We start from the raw sequence: 27694 nt of genomic DNA on the forward strand, positions 1-27694 counted from the left end.
ACCTCTCTTCAGGTTTAAATAGGAAGCCCTGGCCAATCAGTGGTCCCTGTGTTCCTCCAGTCAGGGCCCTGGCGAAGCGTCCCTGAGGTAGCTTCAGGTTTCATGGCCTCTCTGCTCCAATACTTAGTAGCAAGCTACTGGGTGGGAGCAGGGAAGCACTAGTCACCTGGGAATCTTGCAGTCGCAGGGTTCGGAGTTGTGGGGGGTTATAGCACCATTAGCCAAGAGGCTGCTAGCACATGCCAATGCTTTTGTTTAAAAATGCATTTTATTAATTGTATAAATCTGGAAATATCACACACACATATGATCAGCAGGACATTTGCCTTATACAAAATAAACCCATATTTCACCTCTGGTGGCTACTCACCAATTGCCCTCTGAGTAGACACAACAGGCCTGATCCTGCAACTTGCTGAGCGACTCCTGCTCCAAATGATTTCAAGGAGGGTGAGGGCACTGGATGCCCCACAGGATCAGTCTCTAGCCTAGATTGGAAAGCACAGCTTCCTACCGCAAACATCTCTTCTCAGGAGCAGGGGCCACCACAAGAGCACACACTGCTGGCAAAATCGTAGCAGATTCTTTTTTGACATTACATGGGACTGGAGTGATACAGTGAGAAGAGCAGGCCCATCTGATCCCGTTGGAATGGGTGGGGCCCTTCCCAAAAAGGAATGAGAGAAGCTGGCGTGACAGCCCTGCAGACTAAAATCCAATCACCCCAGAATAACCCAGGCAGAAGCACTACAAGATCCCTGCCATACTCCCTCATGCCTGTTCCTTAACCTTGAGATGAAGGAAGCACCTGTAGGCAGTTAGCCATCCCACCCCAGGCACTCACCATCATTTCATGATGAGACAGCTGAACAATCAGCAGATTTCAGCTTCCGCTGTAATAAATCTTGATGTTCTCCTCAGCTCAGTCCCGAAGCACAGTTTGCACCCACAATTATTTATGGGTCGATTATTTAGGTGCCCAAGTATCTGATTTATAGGCCTGGTTAGTTGGTACAATGCAAGTTTATGTGGCAGTTTAAATTACATCTAAAATTACCTAAATTGCATCTGTGTTTATTTATAGATGGAATAAGAGAAGCCTGCTTACAACAGGGCTAAAAATCTGGCCCAAACTCTGGGTGTATGTAATGATGCATACATCAGAACTAACTGGAAGTGTCCCCATTACAGCCATGAATGGCTGTGAAATTATACTATACAAGCGCACACACTAAAATGCACCATTCAGTTGCATTGGTTCCTGCTACGTACCATCCATCCCATTTCTTGGATTTGCACCTTGTGTATTTCGATTGCAAGCCCTCTGGGCCCACTTTCCGACAGGTCTGTAAGGTGCTTAGCGTGTTGGTGCTATATAAATATTACTGCACACAATCAGCATTCAAAATGAGGGGTGAAGTTAGATGCCTCTGCAAAAACCATAGTGGGCTGCGAGTGAGCTAAGCAAGTGATTTGTGTACGTGAGCTGAATGGTTACCATCTTTCCAAAACAGAAGATTGCGGAGATCCAAGAAGGTGGATGGCAACAGTTTCCAGATTCATCACATGGCAGTTTTTTAGCCAATAATGAGCCAAGAATGGTCCTTGTCAGCATCTTAGGGCCACTTCAGTTGCTCAGTAGGTCATACTGACAACAGCTCCACACCAGTTACTGTAGCACAGAACAATCCTTTTCTATCCCAGCCCAAACCTGTAGCCCCGTGCATTCCAGGAGTGCTACAAGAGTTGATAAACCATTCTATTATCCAGCGGATATGCTCTGAGCAGGAGATCCCATTTATCCCCCCTTTACATCCAAATACCAAAGTCATCGTCCAGGCTCCTAGACAATACCTGAACACTGATAGCGATCTTACAGATCCCCTGGCAGTCTCAAGGATACCAATGTGCCTTACAAGCTAAATAAATATGGATTGCTTCACCCGCCACATAAAAAAAAAATGCAGTCTTCCCTGTGATGAGATATAGTAACCATTTAAAAGTGCACAGCCACTCAACACGAATTTAGGGCAGGAGATGTAGAAGGGCCTAAATAAAACTACAGGGGAATCTTAAGGAGTCAATGTTTAGTTATCCGGCTGGAATTTGGTCAAGAGACCAGGGCTGACCATATCCAAAATGCAGTGGAATTTCTGATGGCCACAGGTGCCCAGAATGTCAGTTTTGTCTCTCCTCCAAAAGATGGCATCAATAGCAGCCTAGCATCCCCTGACAGAGGGCTGGGGTGCTGGTTCAGTGCAGATGCAAAGGAAATAGAGGACCACCTACTGAACGACCAACACTACTTCTCGGAGTGTCTGGGATACCCCTGGAGGCTTCCCATCCAGGTACTAACCGAAGCCAGCTTACCACACCATAGTTATATTTATAGAGCAGTAGCAATCTGATACAGCCACAGCCCAAAGCAGCATAGCTGCAGGACACAGACCAAAATTCATTGTTTATAAGCAAGCCTTCTCCAACCCTCCCAAACACTTCCCTGGCTGCATGGGCAAGAGAACCCAGCCCTGCAGTTCTTACTCCTCACCTTCACCCCCCCCACACACACACACACACATTTCCTCCAGCATTGCAGGTACATCCCAGTCTGTTCATCTTCACTCCAACAGCGGCCAAAGGGCTCAAATCCACAGGGAATCTACACTAGGAGAAGTGGGCCAGTCACTTTAAGAAGCACACTGAGTTTACTGTTCATAAGTGCTCTAGTAAGGATTCACACATACACGCACAGAGGCTGTCTCTCTCCTGGGATGGGTAGGGCTCTTTATCTCCTTAGCCAAAGCCAGGTGTTGATGAGACATGCAGAGACTAGCACAGAGTAGACCAGAAGCTCCTTCTGACGCCAGCCAGTACATTGCTCCTCCAGAGTCCACAGCCTCCCAGAGATCTTGTTCAACTGCAGAAAAAGCAGCCAGGTCAGTTACAAGTTATGCAGCAAATGAGGGTGTATATGCCGCTGCCCCTAGCTTCTACCAGCAGGTGTCTCTGTAGGGTTGGCACAACAGCACCCAGTGCGAGGGTGGGAGCTCACAGCTACTCCAGATCTACCTCTCCCAGCAGGAGAGACTGTCCTGGTGTGAAGAGGATCGTCATCTGGACCACACAGACACAGCAGGCAGTTGCTTAAGGAAGCAAAATGTTAGGGTCCAGCAGAGCGTCATTTAGTGTCAGTGACTGGAGTCTGCCAGGGTCAAGCACTTTCCCAGTTGCCTTAGGACAGTAAAATCCCTACAGCCAGCTCCGAGTATAGGAGCATTGGTTGCGAGAGGAGCCCACAGATACACTGCCCTTGCGGGCACCCCGATAAGAGGGGAGGCTTGGATCAATGTAAGAATGCTAGCTGTGGAGGAGCCCACTACTGGTACTGGCAGTACCTGCTCTGATTATCCCTTAAGCAGCTTTCACAGAGTCCAGTTGCAAAACATCTCCTCTCTTTCTCACCTGTTTCCTCATTGCTATGATGTCAGTCACGCCAATCTCCTCCAGGGAGCTTTCTGAGGCTGGCCCTGCGTCCTGGGAGCTAGGAAGAAGGAAAACAAAGAGATGCAAATGTGCAAACAGAGATCAAGAGATGCAATCACATCAGCTCATGTATACAGCCAGGAGGAGGTGAGGGAAGGGTTACCCACACAAAAAGCACACCTGTTGGATGGGGAAAATCTGGGGGGGGAGGGCAGGGATGAACAAAAAAAAAAAACCCACCAGATGTTATTGTGGAGATGTAGCATGTCTTTTTAACCACACCACAGCCACTTAAACCCTAACAACATGCAGCCCTCAGTTACCATCATTGCAAAATATACAGCACATGCTGCAATGGGTAGTGTTATACAGCTGTGTCTATATTGTTAGAATCCCAACATATGGAGCATAGAGAACGTGATATTTACCATTTGGCAGTTTGCCACACACAGAGTCATTAAAACACAAATTAGGGCCAAGGCCTCAGCTGGCATAGCTCCATTGAAATCTATGGAGCCATGCTGATTTACACCAGCAGAGGATCTGCCCCATAATGTATAAAGCTGCTATTTTTTTCCATTAAAAATCGAGTGGTGAGTGTCTGTCCCAGTGCATGAGCCATGGATCTCTGTTAAAAGAAGGGTTGTCTAGTTACTGTGCATGATCTCCAGCAGGGTCACTTCACTAGGCAAAGGACCTTAGGAGAAATTCTACATGAGGCCTTAAAAAAAAAAAAAAAAACCAAACAGAACATGAATGGTGGGGGTTTTTTTTGTCTGTCTGCTTCTTACATCACCAGTAGCAAAGATCCCACCATCAGCACTAGTGACAGACCTGCCCATGCGTGAGACAGAAAAAGCTCCACCTTGCTCTCCCATAGCCGCATTGATTCTGCAGGGCTGCTGGGAGTAATAGCTTTGTCTCAGGAAAGTCAGCAGATAGGACTCGAGAGGACAGGCTGGGTAAAAGGGAGCTGCCATTTTCAGAGTCAACTTTTCTAACACAGTGCTCCAAACAGATTTCATTGTAATTGTAAAATACGGGCCAGCCTCAGATGTCATTCCACTGACTTCAATGCTCCCAATTTACACTGTCTGAGAGGCTCTGGCCCAAAATGTGGACTATGTTATCATACATATAAGACAGATGGGAGATCTCTGTGGATTTGAATTATTTTGCAAAGTTTGCTCTGGGGAAACCACCACAATCCAAGACAGTAAGATGAGGTTTAAGGAAATGGATGCTGATCAATATTGTATCTTCATATAACTCTAATACAATGACAAAAGTAAAAATAAATAATTGTGATGCAGCAGTGTTGCTGTCACCAGAGACATAAAAGATTAACAACTGAAACAACCCACAATTTTTAATTGAAAAAAAAATCATGCCAGGCCTGGGTAGTGCCCATTATGGTCTAGACTGAAAATTACCTTTAATTCTAACCCCCTTTTTCCAGTGATGCAACTTTCAAGAATGTCATCTAGCGGTAGATTTACCAAAGGCTTGTTTCTGGTTATGAACATTGGCGCAAAATCAGTTGTCATTTTTTACTCTGTGTGAAAATAAACTTTTCACCTATCAGAAATGGTGCATTTGGCTAAGAGAAAAAAAATAGCCAAAACTCAGTTTCAAACTAAGCTTGTTTTGTAGAGAAAACAGACCTACAAAAACAAGCCAGGTTTGAAGAACGTTAGTCAAGCAGCTTTAAATGTGTGAATGTCACTTTGTGTCTACACAATATAACTTCCGTTTCCCCTGTCCTTCCTCAAAATCATTTGATTACGGAGGTCCTAGCGTGCTGAGAACACAGATGTGTAAATTCCAGGGGCTGCATAGCTCAGCGTAATAGGATCCTGAAAGGTAATTGAAGGATGACTGAGTTATAGCCACTGGTGTTGGGAGCCTACAAAGCTTATAAACTCTGTAGAGAGGAGAGCTGCTGGATCAGAAACTCACGTCAGAGGCTCAAGATCATGGAATCTGTTGCCAAATAGCTCTGGATTTTGACTCCCTTTACCACCCCAAACCCATTCAATAAAACCAACTAGGTAGTGTTAATGCAGAACCCGAGCACTCGTGTAACATTAAGGCAATAGCCTGAGTCACGAGAATGTCACAGGAGACAGATAATTTGGGACAGTCAAGGGAATTATTGATGTTAGCAGAGGCAGATGGCCAGAAGAGTTTCAGATAGTCCAGGCTGACTGCACAGCTAGTTTCCCCTCACCCAGTCATCATAGGCTAGCAATTAGGGTTATAAAGCAGCAAAGAGCACGAAAAGCCCCCCAAAGAGAATATTCTGAACGGCTCCTCTCCTGCTGCGCTGCCCCCGAGGGTTAAAAAGCGCATCTCTGCTTCATGCCACGTTGTGTCTTTGAGGAATGTGAAAAGCGACAGCACCTACACACAGTTGTGCAGATGCAGGCCTGAAGCAAGCCAGATAGTCACCTCGGCTGAGCTCGGTCTCGGGCAGACTTCTTAACACGGTGGAAGAGTAGGTGACCCAGGAAGTACACCATCTGGAAGATGTTCTGCAGGGAGTAGATCCTGCCATTCTGAAGAAATGGAGGGAATGGGGGGCTGGGCAGTGGGCTTGTGTCTGGCCTGCAGGGCATATACAGAATCACTCCGGTTATTCCCTTCTGGGCTGGGCGGCAGTTCCCCTCCCCCTCCATTTACACTGGTGCACCAGGGGACCCAGGATTGGGTTGTTCTCAGTATCCTTATGATTGCGCCAAGCCTTACAGTGGAATGTAGTTAGCAAGGGTACCATCTCACTTACACCCAGGCATCATGGAATGGATACTTAAATTAGCTAAAACTAACAATCAAGGACTCATGGAAGACAGGTGAGGTCCCAGAGGGCTGGAGAAGGGCAAACATAGTACCTGTCTGGTTTGTTTGTTTTTTTAAGAGGGGAACAAAGAGGACCCAGGAAATTATAGACCAATCAGCCTAACTTTGATACTTGGAAAGATACTGAACTAAATTAATCAGTTTGTAAGCACCTAGAACACAATAGGGTAATAAGTAATGACCAACATGGATCTGTCAAGAACAAATGCCAAACCAACCTAATTTCCTTCTTTGATGGGGTTACTGCCCTAGTGAACTGGGGGTGGCGGAGCAGTAGATGTGATAGATCTGGATTTTACAAAGGCTTGGGACAGTCCCACATGACATTCTCATAAGTAAACTAGCAAAATGGGGTCTAGGTGAAACAACTATAAAGAGGATGCTCAACTGGTTGAAAGATCATACTCGGAGTAGTTATCAATGGTTTGCTGTCAAACTGGGAGAGGATCGAGTGGGGTCCATCAGGGGGTCTGGCACGATTTAATATTTCATTAATTACTTGGATAATGAAGTGAAGAATGTGCTTATCTGCAGATGTTATAACACTATGCTGTGAGGGATTGCAAGCTCTTTAGAGGACAGGATTAGAATTCAAAATGCCCTGGACAAATTGGACAATTGGTCTGAATTTGACAAGATAAAATTCAATAGAGACAAGTGCAAAGTACTTCACTTGTGCATTTTATTTTTTCCTTCCCAACTACAAAATGGGTTATAACTTGCTAGGCAGTAGCACTGCTGAAAAGGATCTAGGGGTGATAGTGAATCACAGACTGACTAGGAGCCAAGAACGTGACGCAGCTGCAAAAAAGGCTTAATACCATGCTCGGGGAGGGCTGGGGGGGTATTAGCAGAAGTATCGTATGAGACCGGCAAAATCATTATCCCATGCTACTCAGCCCTGAGGCCTCAGCTGGAGTATTGTGTCCAGTTTTAGGCATCACGCTTTCAAAAAGATATGGGAAAACTGGGGAGAGAGAGAGTCCAGAGGAGAGCAACAAAAATGATCAAAGGTTTAGAAAACCTGACCAACTGGGCATGTTTAATTTTGAGACTAGAAGGCTGAGGGGAAACCTGCTAACACTCTTCAAATATGTTAAGGGCTGTTATAAAGAGGACAGTGATCAATTGTTCTCCCTGGTCCACTGAAGATAGGACAAGAAGTAATCAGCATGGGAGATTTAGATTAAATATTAGGAAAAACTTTCTAAGTCTAAGGATAGTTGAGTACTGAAATAGGTAATCAAGGGAGGCTGTGGAACCCCTCCTCATTGGAGGTTTGTAAGAACAGGTGATGGTCTAGGTATACTTGGTCCAGTCTTGGCGCAGGCTATGGCTTAGATTATCTTTTAAGATCTTTGCTTCTATCATTCTATGATAGTTATGCTCAACCAGGATCACCAGCTCAGAGTCAATAGATGACCCATCTGCTTATACTACACTCACTACTGTGGTATTTGACTATTAGCTTCTGTGAATGATGTAATCAGGGACAGCCATCCTTGCATACCATGCCCTGCCAGCCCTTGGCAAAGTCAGTCTTCATAGCATTAGTAAAAGGGAAAGGAGGATTGTGTTTCCAGGAGTCAGCAGGCTGAAGTTCTATCCTTGGCTCTGCTACGGATGTGCTAGTGTAACACTGGGGCAACCTCTCTGTGCCTCAGTAAAACAGAGATGACGCCTAGCTCAGGAAGGTGTTCAGAATCTTAACGTATTGCTGGTGAAGGGCTCCAGCCTTCAAAGATGGACGGTCCGAGAGAAGGCCAGCGTGCTGTTAAAGATCAAGGAGGGAGATCAACATGGCTCTGAGAAACACGGCCTGTCCAGCCTGAGCTGGTCAAGGCTGACCAGGCATCAGCCACACCTTTCAGCAGGATAGTCAGGCCAAGGGCTGACAAGGCCTTGAGCCCTCAGTGAGCCGAGATCTCCTCGTACGGAGGATCACACACGAGAGGATGGATCATCTGATGCTGGGCCATCATTTAATAAGAGCATTTTACTGGAACTTGCCAATATGGGCTTGGTCCCTTCCTTCCATGCCGCTGCCTGTCAATACCCTTAGATCGATGGGGATCATGCCTTCCATAGCGTGAGAGTTCTGCTGGGCCAATGGGCCTTCTGAACACAATAAGAGAGGCTGAGCATTCAGCCTGGGAATTAACCCCTGGCAGTTCTCACCGGTCAGGCTTCTGGTTCGTGCAACGCAAGGCAATCTGGGGGGTCTCGCTTAGAGTTCTCTCCTTCCGCAGTCTGCCATGGTGGGTCTGTTAGAAGGCACACACAAACCAGAGTATTAGTACTGACTCTGCGAGTCATTCCCCTCATTCAACCCTTCAATGATCCCACAGCATCCCCTATGCTCTGCCATCGTCAGCCAGGGGTAGGAGGCAGCGGAGGGCAACAACCCCAGTAATTCATTAGAACTGCTACAGCTCTATTGCAGCCCCACCATATCTACTGTGAAACTGCAGTGCCAAGTGGGTTTTATCACAGTAAACGAATGTGCTTTCACAGCCACGTGGGCCTGATCCCATGGTCTTCGCTCCAGTAAAGACCCACTGGCATCAATGGGAGTTTTGCCTTGAGTAAGGACCGTGGCAACAATTTCAAATTCATACTCTGCCACTGGGGTAGCATAATAACCTATTTATGCAACAGCCTCCTGGCCTACACAGTAGTTATCTTAGCCCGCTTCTTATACAGTGCGACACACAATATGTCATAATTATACAAGCATTCAGGCCATAAAGGCATTAATGTGACATATTGTGTTTAGATCCTGGAACAGCATATGCCAGAACGCATCTCCACACCAGCCTTGCCCATGATCAGCCTTGCTCCACGAGAATACATAAAAAGGACAGTGTCTCAATGCAAACGTCATATTCAAATGAAACCCCTTATTGAAGCTGAAAGAATTTGTATACAACCTTGTTTGAAGTTTGTTTATTCTCTTGCATTTCATTTGGCTCAGACAGCAAAGCTAGACTGACCTGTTTATGCCTTGGTTTGATCATAGGCTAGCCTCCTGCCACAGCATATGAGGAGACTTAAAATATACAAGGGGGGGGGGAAACAGATGAGTTTTGCCATTCCATAGGAGCAGGAGAAGGCCCAGTGAGCCAACCTTTCTTGGAAATATTTCCACTACCATCAGGTTTTATGGAACAACCTTGAACTTGAGCCTGAAGTGCATATGTGACCATCCCACGCAGTGTCATCCCTTCCTAGCAGCAGCATTCCCTTATCACCCACAGTAGAGCTACATGAAATTTAGTAGCTTCCTTTCACAGCTGGCTGTGGAAGCATTTCCCTTGGTTTCAGTTCACAGCCAGGACCTGACTGGAGCCAGAAAAGTTGGAGCTGGCATTTAGATTAATGAGTGAGCTCTGAAGAGAAAGAAATTAAGCTCTACATATCTTAGCACTCCTGTAACGCTCCAGGGGGTGAAGGTGCCTTAGAGAAGGCCTGGTTGGAATGTCTGGATGACTAAAGATGCAAGTTTCTACCTGTAAGCGTTGGAGAACGAAAGACAGCTTCTTTCTTCTAGATTAGTTTTGCATTAGAGTAAAAATTTGTCTCTGGATTATTGAACACTGTTTTGACCCCAGGTACTGACAAAACTAAACTTCTTTTCCTGTTTGACACAGTAGGAGGGTTGAAAAGGGATCCCACCACCCAGCTGGCCTATATTTGGGACACACCTAGTGCTTAATTTGTGCCAGGGCTGAGCCCCAGCACCACTAGGCTTGGCAGTTCGTAGCTCTGGCACCTCTGGGCTTGCTGCATCCATTAGGACTGTAAAAAAAAAAAAAAAAAAAAAAATTGCTTGAGCCCTGGCACCTCTTTCATTACAAATTAAGCACTGGACACACCACATGAAACAAAGTGGCACCAGAACACATTCTGCCCAGAGGAGATAACAGCAGTGGACATTAGTGGTGGGGCAAAAATTAATTCAGAGAGAACCCCTCCAAAGATCTCTTGTTCTGGACAGAACCAGAGTTCACAGGAGTAGACTGCAACATGAGTCATCCTATCGAGCTATTCTGCAGAGGTGGGAGCTCTCCTTTTACACATTGTCTGTCTTGTCACTTAAATCAGGACTTCGTCACAGGTACGGGGCACTATCAGGTGGGCTATGGGATGCAGAAGGAAGACGACACTGGGAACCATTTCACTATCCCAGGAATTTTTCCTCTGGGAGACTGCCTTGTTACATGTGCCCAAGTCTGTTCCAGATACAGTACCGATCGCTTGCGTTTCTGGGTGCCTGACTGGGTCGTGGTGTCCAGAAGCTCCCCAAATCCTGTAGGCTGGGTGGAAGGGTCCTGAGGCATATGTACAATAGAGGGGTGCTGCCTTAGCTGGTCCAACAGAAGAGGCCTTCGACTATCTTCCATCATCTCTACAGAGAGGAAAGAGCGGGCAGTTAGAAACATTTGCCTATGTCCCAGAACATAACAGCATCATGTTCAGACTGGGGGTGGAAGTGATGTCAAAATCCCTGTGTTTCTATGGCTACCAGTACAATACCCCTCCAGTAAAACAAAAACACACAAAAAAAAAACAAAACCAAAACCACCCACACCCCTGCAGCTTTGACAGTCATTGTCTGCAGTCTTTATCCGGTGCCTGTTCCAGGTTTTCCCATAGAAATCCATTTCAGGATTTCCTCCCCACCTCCCTCCCTCCAGCAATCACTGGAGCACTCTTCCCCTTAGCTGAAAGTGGGGCAGGCTTCAAACTACTCACCCACAGGCACATGGAAATCCCATGCCGGAATTCTTACACCCACATGGACCGGAAACTGAATGGAGAATGATGACAAAACTCCTCTAAGACATTCACTGCTTCAGGCAGAGTCTAACCGTGCCCCTATTTAGCCTCTAAGGCCCATGAAAACAAGTAGAGCCATCTGGCACTGACAGCAGCAGTTGGCTACTAGTCAGTGTGTTCAATCTCCCCAAAAGCCGGGCTCCAGAGAAGTAATCAGAGTTTTACCTCCAAGTCTCTAAAAAAAAAAAAAAGCATTCCTTGGACACACACCACCAGCTGCGCTGAGGATAAGCCAGCCTTACTCTCAAGGCACAGAGAAGAGGCTAGTACACTGCAGTTTGGGCGTTGGTGTTCAAAGAGTAGGGGCCCTGAGTCCTTGTTTACCTGGCATCCCAAGGAGGAGACTCTACCCAGGTGGGGGGGGGGAGGGAGGGATCTGGATAATGCAGATTGTAGCTCCACCTCCCCCAAGCAGGGACTCCAAGATATTAGCCAGCTTGAGTGGCACCAAGAGGATCTTAGATCTTTCCCTCCTCCACCCTATCCCTCTCTGATGAGCACACGCACACTCATTAACCTTGGCTGCACAACACCCACCTCAAGCCCTCTTCCCCTGAGGCTGCACAATCAGAGCAATTCTGGATCCTAAACGCTGTTGCTCCCACATCTGCAAGCCTGCCTGTCACCAGCTCCACAAGCACTGCCAGAACCCGCCTCACCGTGGCCCGGCTTTAACCCTCACTCATATCTCTGGCACTTCCTCTTGGCTAATTTAGTCTCTCTTGGGTCCCTGCTGTCTAGGACCCAGAATGCAGCAGCAGGACTGCTCTGCTGCCCCAGAAAGCTGCATTGCTCCCGCCTCCATCACCATCTCTGGCTTCATACCCACTTCTAGACCTAAATCCGGAATTTCCCACATGGCTTTCAAAGCTCTCCATAGACTCACGCTGCTCCAGCTACACCGCCATACTGCACAGCTACCTTCTCCTGCCTCTTCACTCTGCATCTTCTCTCCACGCTTGGAAAGTGTAACCTCTCCTCCCTCATCTCTCTGGAGCCCATTCCCTCCCTGCCATCGGGCGCTTTGGCACCTTTACTAGGGTGTGATGATCATCACTTCCCACTTGCTTTCCCCATCATTCTAATACTCCTCCCCACACCTCCCTCATGCTACAGGAAGACAGAGATCTTTTGCCTCTTCGCCACTCCAGCCCCTGCTTTTCCCCCTTCTCGCCTCTCACACGGCAGCCGCCGATGCAATTCTCCCAAACAAACCCTCGGTCCCCACTCTCAGTGCAAAGTGTGTTGGGATCGGCCAATGGGGGATGCTACACAGAGTCCATTGCATTTGATGCTCTGTGCTAGTCCATGTCCAGTCAGAGCCGGCCTATTCCATCACCTGCCAGCGACAGCCTATCAGGGATGTGCATCCGGAAGGAAGGACGAAGCTCCTCAGCTTCTCTCTCCTTTCCCAGTGGGTTGGACTCATGCACCACCTGCAGCCTGCTGGGCACCTGCATGCGCTGATTGATGGCCTCCATGAAGCTCACGTCGCATGGGGCTCGGTTCACCTCCAGGCCCCGAAACGGCCACATCATCATTTCATTCCCAGCCTCACTTTGGCAGCCTGTGAGGTCACACAATAAAAAAAAAAAAAAAAGCCAACATAGCACTGAAAGAAAGTTAACACCAAACCCTCTCACATCCTGCCACGGTGGGCACAATTTAAGATGCAAACGTAATAATAATCCCTAACTCTCATACAGGGCCTTTCATGGACAGACCTCAAAGTATTTTACAAGGGCACCCATCTGTGAAATGGGGGGTGATACTGGGGAAACTGAGGCACAGAGCAGTGCAGTGAGTTGCCCAAGGTCAACCAGCAGGCCAATGGCAGAGGTAATCAATAAAAAAAAAACAGACACTGTTTTAAAAACCAAACAATTGCATACCCTAAGAATTAGCTGGTGGGAGGAGACAAAAACATTCTGATAATGATTAAAAATGGAAAATTCCTGTCGGAGGTGAAAACCATGTTCATACTCACATTTCTCCATATGCAAAGAGCATTCCTTACTGCTGAAAGTAGATGGCAATGAGCAAGAAAGTAGTAAATTGTCCATAGGATAGAGCACAGTATACATGGTACAGCCAGGCAAAATTTTTCCACTAAAAAGGTTTTGTTTGTATTTTTGAGGGAAAACTGGGTTTTCAATTCAACTCAGAATTTTATTTTATTTTTTTCATATGAAAAGAGTGTTCTGGCCACACAAAATTTCAAGTCTTTGTCAAAAACCAGAGAAACGTTTATTTTCTTTCAGGGAAAAAGCTGAAATTTTCCTCTGGGAAATTTCAACAAAAATTAATTCCCCGCTGCCTTTTTCAGAGCAATTTTCTGCAAGAAAAAGGCTTGTTTTCTGAGCAGCCCTAGTGTGCCTTTAAGAAGAAAATGGTCACAGTCTCAGAGAATCATAGAAGATTAGGGTTGGAAGGGACCTCAGGAGGTCATCTAGTCCAACCCCCTGCTCCAGGCAGCACCAACCCCAACTGAATCATATCAGCCAGGGCTTTGTCAAGCCAGGACTTGAAAACCTCCAAGGATGGAGATACCACCTCCCTAGGTAATCCATCCCAGTACTTCACCACCCTCCTAGTGAAGCAGTTCCCCTTGAGTATCCAACCTTGACCTCCCCCACTGCAACTTGAGACCATTGCTCCTTGTTCTGTCGTCTGCTACCGCTGAGAACAGCTGAGCACCATCCTCTTTGGAACCCCCCTTCAGGTAGTTGAAGGCTGCTATCAAATCCCCCCCTCACTTTTCTCTGCAGACTAAATAACCCCAGTTCCCTCAGCCTCTCCTCATAAATCAAGAGGGGCTTTTCAAAACTTAAAGTTTCAGTACACAGCAAACATAGTCTTGGTCTACACTAGGAGTTGAGGTTGAATTTAGCAGCGTTAAAATCGATTTAACTCTGCACCCGTCCACATGACGAAGCCCTTTTTTTCCAACTTAAAGGGCTCTTAAAAATCAATTTCTTTACTCCACCCCCGAAGGGGATTAGCGCTGAAATCGGCCTTGCCGGGGTCGAATTTGGGGTACTGTGGACACAATTAGACTGTATTGGCCTCCGGGAGCTATCCCAGAGTGCTCCATTGTGACTGCTCTGGACAGCACTCTCAACTCAGATGCACTGGCCAGGTAGACAGGAAGAGGCCCACGAACTTTTGAATTTCAATTTCCTGTTTGGCCAGCGTGGCAAGCTGCAGGTGACCATGCAGAGCTCATCAGCAACAGTGACCATGATGGAGTCCCAGAATCGCAAAAGAGCTCCAGCATGGACTGAGCGGGAGGTACGGGATCTGATCGCTGTATGGGGAGAGGAATCTGTGCTATCAGAACTACGTTCATTTTCGAAATGCCAAAACATTTGTCAAAATCTCCAGTGGATGAAGGACAGAGGCCACAACAGGGACCGGAAGCAGTGCCGTGGGAAACTTAAGGAGCTGAGGCAAGCCTACCAGAAAACCAGAGAGGCAAACGGCCGCTCCAGGTCAGAGCCCAAAACATACCGCTTCTATGATGAGCTGCTTGCCATTTTAGGGGCTTCAGCCACCATTACCCCATCCGTGTTGTTTGACTCCTTCTATGGAGATGGAGGCAACACGGAAGCAGGTTTTGGGGACGAGGAAGAGGATGATGAGGAGGAGGAGGTTGTAGATAGCTCACAGCAAGCAAGCAGAGAAACTGGTTTTTCTGACAGCCAGAAACTGTTTCTCACCCTGGACCTGGAGCCAGTACCCCCGAAACCCACCCAAGGCTGCCTCCCGGACCCGCCAGGTGGAGAAGGGACCTCTGGTGAATGTACCTTTTAAAATACTATACATGGTTTAAAAGCAAGCATGTTTAAGGATTAATTTGCCCTGGCATTCACGGCTTTCCTGGATGTACTCCCAAAGCCTTTGCAAAAGGTTTCTGGGGAGGGAAGCCTTATTCCATCCACCATGGTAGGACACTTTACCACTCCAGGCCAGTAGCACATACTCAGGAATCATCGTAGAACAAAGCATTGCAGTGTATGTTTGCTGGCATTCAAACAACATCTGTTCTTTATCTCTCTGTGTTATCCTCGGGAGAGTGAGGTATCATTCATGGTCACCTGGTTGAAATAGGGTGCTTTTCTTAAGGGGACATTCAGAGGTGCCCGTTCCTGCTGGGCTGTTTGCCTGTGGCTGAACAGAAATGTTCCCTGCTGTTAGCCACGGGGACGGGTGAGGGGCTAGCCACGTGGTGGGGGGAGGCAAAATGCGACCTTGGAACGAAAGCACATGTGCTGTGTATGTAATGTTAACAGCAAGGTTTACCGTGAAAGAGTGTACCCATTGTTCTATAAAATGTGTCTTTTTAAATACCACTGTCCCTTTTTTTTCCCCTTCCACCAGCTGCATGTGTTTCAAGGATCACAGGATCTTCTCCTTCCCAGAGGCTAACGAAGATTAGGAGGCGAAAAAACACGCACTCGCGATGAAATGTTCTGAGCTCATGCTGTCCTCCCACACTGACAGAACATAGACGAATGTGTGGAGGCAGACAATGTCAGAGTGCAGGAAAGCACAAAATGACCGGGAGGAGAGGTGGCAGGCTGAAGAGAGTAAGTGGCGGGCTGAAGAGAGGGCTGAAGCTGAAGGCAGCGTGATGAGAGGAGGCAGGATTCAATGCTGAGGCTGCTGGAGGATCAAACTCGTATGCTCCAGCGTATGGTTGAGCTGCAGGAAAGGCAGCAGGAGCACAGACTGCCGCTACAGCACCTGTGTAACCAACCGCCCTCCTCCAAGTTCCATAGCCTCCTCACCCAGACGCCCAAGAACATGGAAGGGGGCCCTCCTGGCCACCCAGCCACTCTGCCCCAGAGGATTGCCCAAGCAACAGAAGGCTGGCATTCAATAAGTTTTAAAGTGCTGTGTGGCCTTGTCCTTCCCTCCTCCACCACCCCTCCTGGGCTACCTTGGCAGTTATCCCCCTATATGTGTGATGAATTAATAAAGAATGCATGAATGTGAAGCAACAATGACTTTATTGCCTCTGCAAGCGGTGATCGAAGGGAGGAGGGGAGGGTGGTTAGCTTACAGGGAAGTAGAGTGAACCAAGGGGAGGGGGGTTTCCATGAAGGAGAAACAAACAGAACTTTCACACTGTAGCCTGGCCAGTCATGAAACTGGTTTTCAAAGCTTCTCTGATGCTCACCGCGCCCTCCTGTGCTCTTCTAACCGCCCTGGTGTCTGCCTGCGCGTAACCAGCAGCCAGGCGATTTGCCTCAACCTCCCACCCCGCCATAAATGTCTCCCCCTTACTCTCACAGATATTGTGGAGCGCACAGCAAGCAGTAATAACAGTGGGAATATTGGTTTCGCTGAGGTCTAACTGTATCAGTAAACTCCGCCAGCGTGCTTTTAAATGCACATTCTACCACCATTCTGCACTTGCTCAGCCTGTAGTTGAACAGCTCCTGACTACCGTCCAGGCTGCCTGTGTATGGCTTCATGAGCCATGGCATTAAGGGGTAGGCTGGGTCCCCAAGGATAACTATAGGCATTTCAACATCCCCAACGGTTATTTTCTGGTCTGGGAATAAAGTCCCTTCCTGCAGCTTTTGAAGCAGACCAGAGTTCCTGAAGATGTGAGCGTCATGTACCTTTCCCGGCCATCCCACGTTGATGTTAGTGAAACGTCCCTTGTGATCCACCAGTGCATGCAGCACTATTGAAAAGTACCCCTTAGGGTTTGTGTACTCGCCGGCTTGGTGCTCCCATGCCAAGATAGGGTTATGGGTTCCGTCTATGGCCCCACCACAGTTAGGGAATCCCATTGCAACAAAGCCATCCACTAGGACCTGCACATTTCCCAGGGTCACTACCCTTGATATCAGCAGATCTTTGATTGCATTGGTTACTTGCATTACAGCAGTCCCCACAGTAGATTTGCCCACTCCAAATTGATTCCCGACTGACCGGTAAGCTGTCTGGCGTTGCAAGCTTCCACAGGGCTATTGCCACTCGCTTCTCAACTGTGAGGGCTGCTCTCATCTTGGTATTCTTGCACCTCAGGGCAGGGGAAAGCAAGTCAAAGTTCCATGAAAGTGCCCTTACACATGTGAAAGTTTCGCAGCCACTGGGAATTGTCCCAGACCTGCAACAATATGTGGTCCCACCAGTCTGTGCTTGTTTCCCCGAGCCCTGAATCGCCGATTCACCACATGAACCATTAGCACCATGATGCCCACATTGCCAGGGCCCCTGCTTTGAGAGAAGTCTGTGTCCATGTCCTCATCACTCTCATCACAGTGCTGACGTTGCCTACTTGCCTGGTTTTGCTTTTCCAGGTTCTGGTGCTGCATATACTGCTGGATAATTCGGGTGGTGTTTAATGTGCTCCTAATTGCCAAAGTGATCTGAGCGGGCTCCATGCTTGCCGTGGTATGGCGTCTGCACAGAAAAAGGGTGCGGAACGATTGTCTGCTGTTGCCCTGACTGAGGGAGGGGCGACTGACAACATGGCTTACAGGAAATTAAAATCAACAAAGGGGGTGGCTTTGCGAGAAACAGAATGGCCCCCTCAAGGATAGAACTCAAAACTGGGTTTAGCAGGCCGTTGATTTCATGGAGGGAGGGAGGAGAAAAAGAATACAAAACAAATCTGGTCTATTTCTTATTTTGAGCCACTTCATCTATCTTTATAGATCTTGCTGGCAGCAGACTGTGCAGTACGACTGCTAGCCATCGTCATCTCCTAGGTGCTCGGCAGAAGACGGTGCAGTATGACTGCTGGCCATCGTCTTCTGCTGGCTGCAGATTAAAAGACAGTGCACTGCCGGTAGGACTCAATCGCCATGAGACGAAACTTAAAAGGGAAATGACCTGGCTGAATCACTCCCATGTTTGCCCATGCGCCCCTGACCTCATCGAGGTTGGTTAAAAGAGCACCTTGGACTACATTGACGACTGCTACCAGTCATACTGCACTGTCTGCTGCCAAAAGGCAATGAACTGTTGCTGTGTAGCAATGCAGTATCGTGTCTGCCAGCACCCAGGAGACATACAGTGACGGTTAGCTGAGCGGGCTCCATGCTTGCCGTGGTATGGCGTCTGCACAGGTAACTAAAGAAAAAAGGCGCAAAACGATTGTCTGCCCCTGCTTTCACGGAGGGAGGGAGGGAGGGAAGGGGGGGGGGGTGGCCTGACGATATGTACCCAGAACCACCTGTGACAATGTTTTAGCCCCATCAGGCACTGGGATTTCTACCCAGAATTCAAATGGGCAGCGGAGACAGTAGGAACTGTGGGATAGCTAACCACAGTGCAACGTTCCGGAAGTTGATGGTTGCCTCAGTACTGTGGACACACTCCGCCAATTACGTGCACTTAGAGCGTTTGTGTGGGGACACACAAAATTGACTGTATAAAAACGCTTTCTACAAAACCGACTTCTATAAATTCGACCTCATTTCGTAGTGTAGACATACCCCACAGGTGTAGCAGTTTTACTGTTTAAAAAGCTACGAGCGAGAGGAGCTAGGCAGCATTTTTCAAACTATGGGTGAGGACCCCAAAGTGGATCATGACTCTGTTTTAATGGTGTTGCCAGGGCTGGTGTTAGACTCCCTGGGGCCCAGGGCCAAAGCCTGAGCCCAGGTTACAGGCCCCCTGCCTGGGGCTGAAGCCCTTAAGCTTCAGCTTTGGCCCCCCTGCCCAGGGCAGCAGGGCTTAGGCTTTGGTCCCCGCTCCCGGGGCCTTGTAGTAATTTTTGTTGTCAGAAGGGGGTCGTGGTGCAATGAAGTTTGAGAACGCCTGAGCTAGAGGGAAGGCTTTGGTGGGTGGGAGAGTAAATTCCATGTGTTCCAAGGCACCCAGACAAAAGCACAATCCTCTATGAAGATTGAAGGTGTGCAATGGTGAACTTCCTAACAGGTGGGTTGTGTCTCAGCGGAGATGCTTGTTAGGACAAATGTCAAGGAGATGATCCCAAAAGTAGCCAGGGAATACAACCAGGGCTTTAAAAAGCAGTAGGGCCACCACTGTCAATCACCCACTCGGTAGGCACCCAGTGTGCCGAGAAAGCACAGGGGAGAAGCTACTAGTCAACAGAACTCAAGCAACGTCCAAACTGCTGTTACACCACATGATTATCCTGTTAAGATAGTTGTCCTTTCACTAAGTCTCCATGGCAGGCTGGCCTAAAGGCCTCTGCCACAGAGCACAATGTGACAGGGACTTCGCACCACTCTGCAGCCAGCCGCTGGTTGAAGAGCGGTGCCCAATGTGACAAGAGGATCTGGACTAGACATGGGGAAGGGGTAACTGCTGGGATAAGTGGGGAAAACCCCAGGGATCCAGGAGGTGCATGCAGGGTCTGGCTTGGGTGGCTGGAACATTGTAAATGTACATGGGAACTTTACTAGCGTGTCTGTACAGTGCCTTGCACGATGGGGTGATGAATGTGGGTTGTCTCTAGGAACTTTGTGACCAATATGCTTATTAAATAAACAATAGAGGGAAAAAAAAAAAAAAAAACCAATCTATGGGCCCTGCCCCAAAAAGTAACAAAAAAAAAAAAAAAAAAAAAAGGATGAAAAGCAGGAGGGGAGCAGTTCTGATAAAGGAGTGTATGAAGACCAACCCAGGAAGGATTCAAGAAACATATTTCTCCAGCCAAGAGAGTTTTGCTGTGGATTTATTTTAAACAGCTCAATTCTTTTTCCCTAGAGAAAATCATCATCATCAGATGGGTACTGGGGCTCTAGCCACAGTCCCCCCGCCCCACCCCCAGCAGCTGCTCTTTTGAAGCTAGAAACCTCACAGAACAAGCCACACTGGCTGGGTGCAGCAGGAAGTCAAGCAGCGAGCGGTGCTCTCCATGGGGCTGCAAGAGGGTGAGAATAAATGCTGGGGAGAAAAGCACCCAAGTTCCACTCCCAGCTCTGCCGCTGACTTGCTGAGCGACCTTGGATATGTCAGTCTCCCCACACCTCCATTCCCCCATCTGCACCAGGGAGATCACACCAAATTCATTCATGTTTGTGGTGCAGTCAGCTCTCTCCAGGGCGGGAGTGGAGGGGAAGCACAAAGATTATGTGGGCTCCCCAGCTCACACAGCCACAGGGGAGGCAGCATAGCTAAGCTGATAGAGCACTGGGTTGGGACTCAGGAGAACTGGGGTCTATTTCCCAGCTCTGCCTGAGTGGCCTTCAGCAAGTCACTTCCCCGCTCTGTGCCTCAGTTTCCCCTCTGTAATATGGGGATAATGACACTGCCCCCTCCTCCCTCTTTGTTAAGCTTTTTGGATGTAAAGCACTGCATCAGAGCCTGGTGTCAGAGAAGGCATTAATGGCCAAAGAGGATTTTAGCTGGGAAGAAAACATGCAGCACGGCTTGGCTCAAAAGCCTCCCCCAGTTTTTGTTCTCTTTATAGGTTTGGCGGCAGCAGGGAGAGGGAAGGACTGAGAAGCAGGCCAGCAGCTAGGCTATTTCCATCGTGGGGTGGGGGGGGAGGGATGAGACAGAATCCAATCAGAGCCACATCTCAGACCAATCCCTCTTCTCAGTCATCCTGGCTACCTCCCACTCCACAGCTCCCACCACACACCCTGTCCCCACTAGCCGGTCCCCTGCTAGATCAGGATTTCCGTAGCAATGGCTGCGGTTCCCCAGGGAGCCCAGCAGGGGCGCCGTGCGGCTCAGAACCTCAGAGAGGAAAAGGACCACCCGAAGGATGGCAAGGGGAGCGGAGGCACCAAAAGGGAGATGAGGTCAGAGGAGGAAGCTTCAGGAACACAAGTGAACACACTGGGGCCCAGCCTTGTTGATGGCAGTACGCCCCCAATCTATTTTTAGTAGCATTGCCCTGATTTTCTGCCCAGTCACCCATTCGCTTGCCTTCTGAATCCACCACGGCACCAAAGCCTTCGGCTCTGTGTGGGATCTGAGATACACAAGCTCCTCCCCACCCTGTCCTGACACCCACAGAGGTGTCGGGCAATGGATGGCACTGCACCACCCTGCAGAGATGCCAACTTCTCCTTGTGACAGTCCCCTCCAATCCCTTTGCCCTCACAGGCTGGGCAGACAGCCCCCAAAACCAACATGCAGGTAGCACAATCAGAGAGTCCAGAGGCTTGGCTCTGCAGATGTTCCTGAGAGTTTGCTCGGCCCAAGGCTGGCCTCAGATAGGAGGGATGCATGGTCCCCTACGGCTGAATAAAGGGGCTCTGCTGAGCCAGGCATGGGAGTTTCAAATAGTTATCATCCGGCTTCAGGGGCTGATCACTTTAAAAATGTGTCTAGAGGGTCATTAAATCTAACTGGAAAAATATATCAGCCAGGCAGTTGCTCTCGACAGCCTGCTGCATAGGGGAAAAGGGCCATACCCTGGCCCATACACCCAGGGCCTTTGTGCCACTTGGATGGTCCAAAGAGCACAGGGTCATTGGGGATTGCCCTGATGTCAGGGGAATCCCAGGGTGCTGTAAAACCCCGTAGCCAGTTCTATGTGCCCCATTCCTTTGCAAACATAGGGGACACCCTGGGTGGGATAGCATGGAGCCAGAGTATAATGCGCTGCAGCCATTCTCAGCTGGCAGAGGAGACTAAATGGCTTCATGCAGAGCCGCCCTCATGCTGCTCTAAGTCATACTGGTGGCTGATTCAGCCCCCAGGGCTGAGGCTCAACAGAGCTAACAGAGACCTTAGAGCCACTCCCCACCCTGACCCTCACTCAAGGTTCTGCACTGAGCACAGCTCGACCAGGCCCAGAGATCTGGCCCAAAGAATCTATCGCAGGAGACTTTCAAAGCCATCAGAGGGCAAGTTTTTATTATTTGCACTACGGTTGCACCTGGAGGCCCCCTCCCGCCCCAAAAATCAAGAATCAGGGTTTCTTTGCAGTAGGTGCTGTACAAATAGTATAACAAGCAATCCCTACCCCAGAGCTCACAACCAGGGTTATGAGAAAGCACAGCAGGTGAAAGAAAGGAGAGGGTGGGGTGGAAGGACCAGGTGACTGCGAAGCAACCCATTTCCATCATGATCAGCAGTCTCCCTTTGCCACCTGCCTCAGTCAGTCAGTTCTCTCTTCATTAAATCAAGTCAAATCTTTACTTAAATAAAAAAAAATAGAAACTTATCTGACATCAACTGCTAGAATCTCCTGCTTTCAAGTGTACGCTCAAGAGAGCTGCGTTCCCCCAGGTCTGTTCCACAGTGTCAAAGTGGGGGCTTCTCCTGACAAGTGTCAGTTCAATGGGATCCTCAACTGAGTTGTTCCTTGGAGCCCCATTAGAAGAACAAGAGAACATAAGAATGGCCATATGGGTCAGACCAAAGGTCCAGCTAGCCCAGTATCCTGTCTTCCGACAGTGGCCAATGCCAGGTGTCCCAGAGGGAATGAACAGAACAGGCCATTGAGTGATCCATCCCCAGTCATCCAATCCCAGCTTCTGGTAGTCAGAGGCTAAGGAGACCCAGAGCCTGGGATGATGTCCCTGACCATCTTGGCTAACAGTCATTGATGGCCCTATCCTCCATGAACTCACCCAATTCTTTTTTGAACCCAGTTATACTTTTGGCCTTCACAGCAACCCCTGGCAACAAGTTCCACAGGTTGACTGTGTGTTGGGTGAAGAAATACTTCCTTACGTTTGTTTTAAACCTGCTGCCTATTAGTGTCATTGGGTGACCCCTGGTTCTTGTGTTACGGGGTAAACACTTCCTTATTTACTTTCTTCACCCCGTTGATGATTTTATAGACTCTGTCATATTCCCCCCTCCCACCTTAGTCATCTCTTTTCCAAGCTGAGAAGACCCAATCCTTTTAATCTCTCCCTGTGGAAGCTGTTCCTAATGTGCCTAATCATTTTTGTTGCCCTTCTCTGTACCTTTTCCAATTCTAATATCTTTTTTGATATGGGATGACCAGACCTGCACATAGTGTGGGCATTCCATGGATTTACATAGTGGCATCAGGGCACTCCAGAAAAGCAGTTGCTGAACTTTATGCATACGATTAAGTCCATTCACAGATTGTTATGCCGGAGGTCAGAACAGATAAACGATGCTTGTTGGCCTAACAAAGGCCAAGAGAGAGTCACTGTATCAAAGACCTTACAATATTACGCAAGATGGGGGAGGGGGGAACTGAGGCATGGCGAGGGGAAGTGACATGCCCAGGATAATCCAGCAAACTAGTGGCAGAGACAGGAATAGAAGCCACATTTTAGGAGTCCCAGTCCACTAAACTGCTTTTTATCTGCGGTATTGAATCAGGGCCTGAATGCAGATGCTAAAGCAGTGACAGGCACTTCTAAAAAACCTGTTACAAGCTTTAACAGCATGTACCCCACACTGCTATCCCAGAACGGTCTGCAGAGCACATCCTTAAACTAGCTCTGTCCTCTCTTCCATCCCAGCCCCCCAAATCCTGAAAAAATAGAAGTATCTTGCAGCGAGCCTTGGAGATCAGTAGATCTAGGCCAGGGGTGGGCAAACTACAGCCCACGCAGGCCAGATCTGGCCCATCAGGGCTTTGGATCTGGCCCGCAGGATTACCAACCCCATGGTGCTGCGGGGCCAAGGCAGGCTCCCTGCCTGCCCTGGCCCCGCACCACTCCCGGAAGCAGCTGGCACCACATCCCCGTGGCCCCTGAGGGAGAGGGGGCACAGAGGCTCAGCGTGCTGCCCTTGCCTGCAGGCACCGTCCCACGCAGCTCCTGTTGGCCAGGAACAGGGAACCACATCCAATGGGAGCTTCGGGGGAGGTACCCGCAGGCAAGGGCAGCACACGGAGTCCTCTGCCCTTCCATCCCCTAGGGGCCGCAGGGACATCGTGCCAGCCACTTCCAGGAGTGGGCCAGGGCCAGGGCAGGCAGGGAGACTGCCTTAGCCCCGCTGCGTGCCACTGCCACCCTGGAGTGGCTCAAGATAAGCAGCACCATGCCGAAGCCCAAACTGTGAACCCCTCCGCTCTCCAGCCCCCTGCCCTGAGCTCCATGCCACACCCCTGCCCTGAGCCCCCTGCCACACCCCACAGCCCTCCTGCCCCCCAACCCCCTGCCGTGAGTCCCTGGTACACCCCGTACCCCAAATCCTTGCCCTGAGCCCCTTCCTGCACACCACACCCGCACCCCAACCCCCTGCCCCAGTCCTACATTCATGGCTCTGGATGCCATTTCCCCACTCAAATGTGGCCCTCAGGCCAAAAAGTTTGCCCACCCCTGATCTAGGCCCTGGTAGACCAAGAGACAAAGTAAATGCCAGAGTCAATGAACCCTCACAGAGAGACCCTTTCTGCAGACCCCTAGCTCACTGATCACAACTGTAGTGTATGCAATCTATGGTCTTTTCCTTCAGGTTTTTGCTGTGTTATAAAGCAATGTGGGTCATTAGAAAACTCGACATTAAAAGAAGCCATGCTCAATTCCTGCACAGTGGAAGATCTATTCGTTTTCTAATCACCAATGGAAATATCACAGCTTCTAAAGAGCTCAGGGACCAGAGGGGAATGACGACGTAGGCCCCAAGGAGAGTCAGACTAATAAGACTAAAAATTCAGCTGTCAAAATACATGAGAATGAAGCGCTCAAGCAGATGGATTTCCTTCTTTAAAAAAAAAGAAAATAAAAACTACACAAAAACAAAAAGAAAACAAACAAAAAAAAACAAACACCACACAATCACCTTTCTTCAGGGCTTTTTTTGCAGCAGCAGAACGAGCCCATCACATCAGCAGAACAGGAGTGGCTTTTGGGCTGATTCTCTGCATTTTAAGCATCAAAAGTCAGAGAAAGTTTCTGACTCAGCCAACCCTTCCTGAGGGGGGCACTCAGGAGCCCCTTGTCTGGAGGGAACCACCTGCCCTTATTCCATGAAAAGCTTCACCAGGTACTGTGACCCCACAAGTGCTGGATGGGGGTTTAAATGTGCGTTAAGGACCCTGTGGAATATCTGCCCTTCTCCTCTGAAGACATAAGGTCTAATCCTGTTCAAGTCACACATGGAAGTGACTTCGTTGGCCTCAATTTTGTCAATCTTACTGTAAAGAGAGGACCGGAACACTAGGCAACACCCATTGCTGGAATGTAGGGTGCTGCAGAGCGAGGGTGAAGGGGCACTGGCAGAGCTGCATGGAGAGCCCAGGGATGAACCAGAGGTGCTGAAGGTTTGGGAGTGAGATGGATAGGCAGAGCGAGTGGGTGGGTGGGACCGGAATGGCAGGGAGGGCTGAGATGCTTGAATGGAGCTGTGAGTGCCTAGTAGGGGGACGGCAGGAGGCACTGACTGCAGATTTAGGCTAGAGGTGCATTGGCAGAGCTGGGGGACAGGAAGTGCTGAGGAGCATTTCAGATCCCCCCTCACACACACACACAGAGCTTTGATCCAAACACTGACCTTATTAGGCACTGGCAAGGGGACAGTGCATTGCTAACAGATCCATTCTTTGGATCAGATGTTAAAAAAAATTGAGATCACTTCGGGCTCCCTGTACTGGGAAGGTGTCATGTGCTTCACACAGAGTAAAGGATGACCAGCGTTTTGTGCTCAGTCTCATTAAACCCTCCATGAGCTGTGGCAGTTAAGTAGGAGCTATTATGGATTGCTTAACAGGCCACGTTCTGAGCCAGCAGGGGTAGAAGTAACTCTCCTGACATCTGCCTACACCAGATTGGAATTTGATCCAGTGACTGCTATGTTTGTCTGCACAGTGACTGCATTCCCACAGGTAACCCGTCCCTGCAGAAAGCACTCCAGGACACCTCAAGTAGCAGAGGTGTTATCGGAAACAAGTGCATTGTCCTGCTTAATGAATCAAGCTCTGCCCTTAGTGCCAAAGGCTTCTGGGAGCAGCCTGGCTTGCAGCATGGCATCGGGCCAAGGAAGGAAAAGCAGGTGGGCTCCATGTGCGAGGAGGCGAGCAACACATACAGCGATAGCAGGGGAGGCAGAATAGAGAATGAGCTCTACTGACATCCACAAGAGGGGGCCTTGTAATATCACAAGCAGCAAGAGCTGAGCTCCAGCCATGAGGAACAGGAGGGCTGGCTTTGCCCTGTTAGGCTGGTATATGTATCACATACTCTTCAGTGTGTGTGTGATTACATATGCCAGCCTAATACAAATCAGAGGGGAAACCCCTACTTCCAAAAACAGAACTCATTTAATTTTCCCTACAGAAAACAACAACGAAGCCCTAGCTGGGAGGGAAACAGCCCAAGGTAAACTGCACCAGGCTTATGCCGAAATCAAGAGGCAGAACTCGTCAGGAGAGAGATTTGTTTCCAGTTCGCCTTACGAGGCAGCCAATCACCCCTGCCCCAAGATAAACAATGATTCCTCCCCAGTCCTGATCCTGTCCCTGGAACATAGGGAAGCTCTGTAAACACACTTCTCCCTGCAAGTCACAGGCATACATACCTGATATTCTTAATCTTGGTTTTCTGAGTTTTTTTTTAAAATACAACAATAATTTTTATGGAACTCTGAACAGCCTTCTATCAGGTCAAGCTTCAGCAGGGTATGGTACATGCAGATGTAAACTTCTCCTTCTACGATTTCTTACTGTCCCTTTGTACATGACAACAGCTGTAAACCCCTTTGTACAAATTCTGCAATTATTTTTGTTCTTCCCAAAATCTTTTTTCAAGGAGAACTTTGGGTGATACAGATTAAAAGGGAAAAAGTGTGATCTGTTTTTATTTTAGCATGAGCTCTTTAAAAACAATATTTTGGAAAAGAAAATATCGTTTTCACTTCCAAGTCAACATGAGTGAAAAATGGACATTTTGCAAATTCAATTTTAATTAAACAAACCAAACAAACTAAAAAAAAATAAAAGTAAAGTCAAGAAAGCTAAGCCAGGAGCCTGATGTCTTTGTCAGGCCGCAGCTAGGAAGAGAGAGAAGCTGGAATCCTTCACGTAGTTAGCCCAGGCAAGTCCAGAGTGAATTGCTCCAGAAAGGAAACTAAAACTTTGCTATGTTGTGCACCCTCTCTAAAGCCACAAACCCACCATCCCCCTTTGCTCTAGCCAACTTTGTTCCCCTTTCAGCTGATTAGCTTCATGGTATTCTTGTGTTATTTCCAGTTTATTAATGAAACTTACTAACCTGTAAACAACTCTTCTTCCGGTCCCTTGCAATCAGCTGGACGGTGATGTCAACCCCAGAAGTCCTGATCCCTCCCATTTTGGCAGTTTAGGCTCCAGAAAAGCTGTGGGATTGGCTGAATGATACAGCTGTCCTTCACTCTTTTAAAGAGACAGAAGGACCGGTTAATGAGACATGGCAGGTGGCTAATTAGCACCTGTCTTCTTGTCTGTGGGAGTTAGAAATCCACTTACCTTGTTACGCACACAATATGTTCGGCATTTTCCCTCAAGCCTCCTGGCTGGAGCGTTTCATCCAGCACTAATCCCTGACATGGCAAACAGCTAACTCTTAGTGGCTGTGTGACGCTTTGCTTTTCTACATGACTTTGCTTCTGAGGACCTCCAAGCATTTTACAAACACTAATGACTTCAACCTGTCAGGGA

General features: G+C 48.5%; 1 protein-coding gene across 3 annotated transcripts; it reads right to left on the reverse strand.

Annotated features, from left to right (window-relative positions):
- Positions 1-249: 249 nt before the first annotated feature.
- Positions 250-27345, reverse strand: LOC144270160 (mitochondrial fission factor-like). Of its 3 annotated transcripts, none has more exons than XM_077826428.1 (7): positions 27270-27345; positions 12521-12748; positions 10593-10750; positions 8521-8606; positions 5935-6090; positions 3463-3541; positions 250-2917 (listed from the first exon to the last, which is right to left on the reverse strand). In XM_077826428.1, the coding sequence occupies exons 2-7, from the start codon at positions 12720-12722 to the stop codon at positions 2786-2788; spliced, it is 813 nt and encodes a 270-aa protein (XP_077682554.1). In that variant the 5' UTR covers positions 12723-12748; positions 27270-27345; the 3' UTR covers positions 250-2785. The 3 variants fall into 3 exon arrangements, with proteins under 3 accessions (XP_077682554.1, XP_077682553.1, XP_077682555.1); XM_077826427.1 differs by lacking the exon at positions 27270-27345 and adding an exon at positions 13169-13183; XM_077826429.1 differs by lacking the exons at positions 5935-6090; positions 27270-27345 and adding an exon at positions 13169-13183.
- Between the last annotated feature and the right edge of the window lie 349 nt (positions 27346-27694).

Source organism: Eretmochelys imbricata, chromosome 9, assembly GCF_965152235.1.
Source record: "Eretmochelys imbricata isolate rEreImb1 chromosome 9, rEreImb1.hap1, whole genome shotgun sequence".
Lineage (NCBI taxonomy): Eukaryota > Metazoa > Chordata > Testudines > Cheloniidae > Eretmochelys > Eretmochelys imbricata.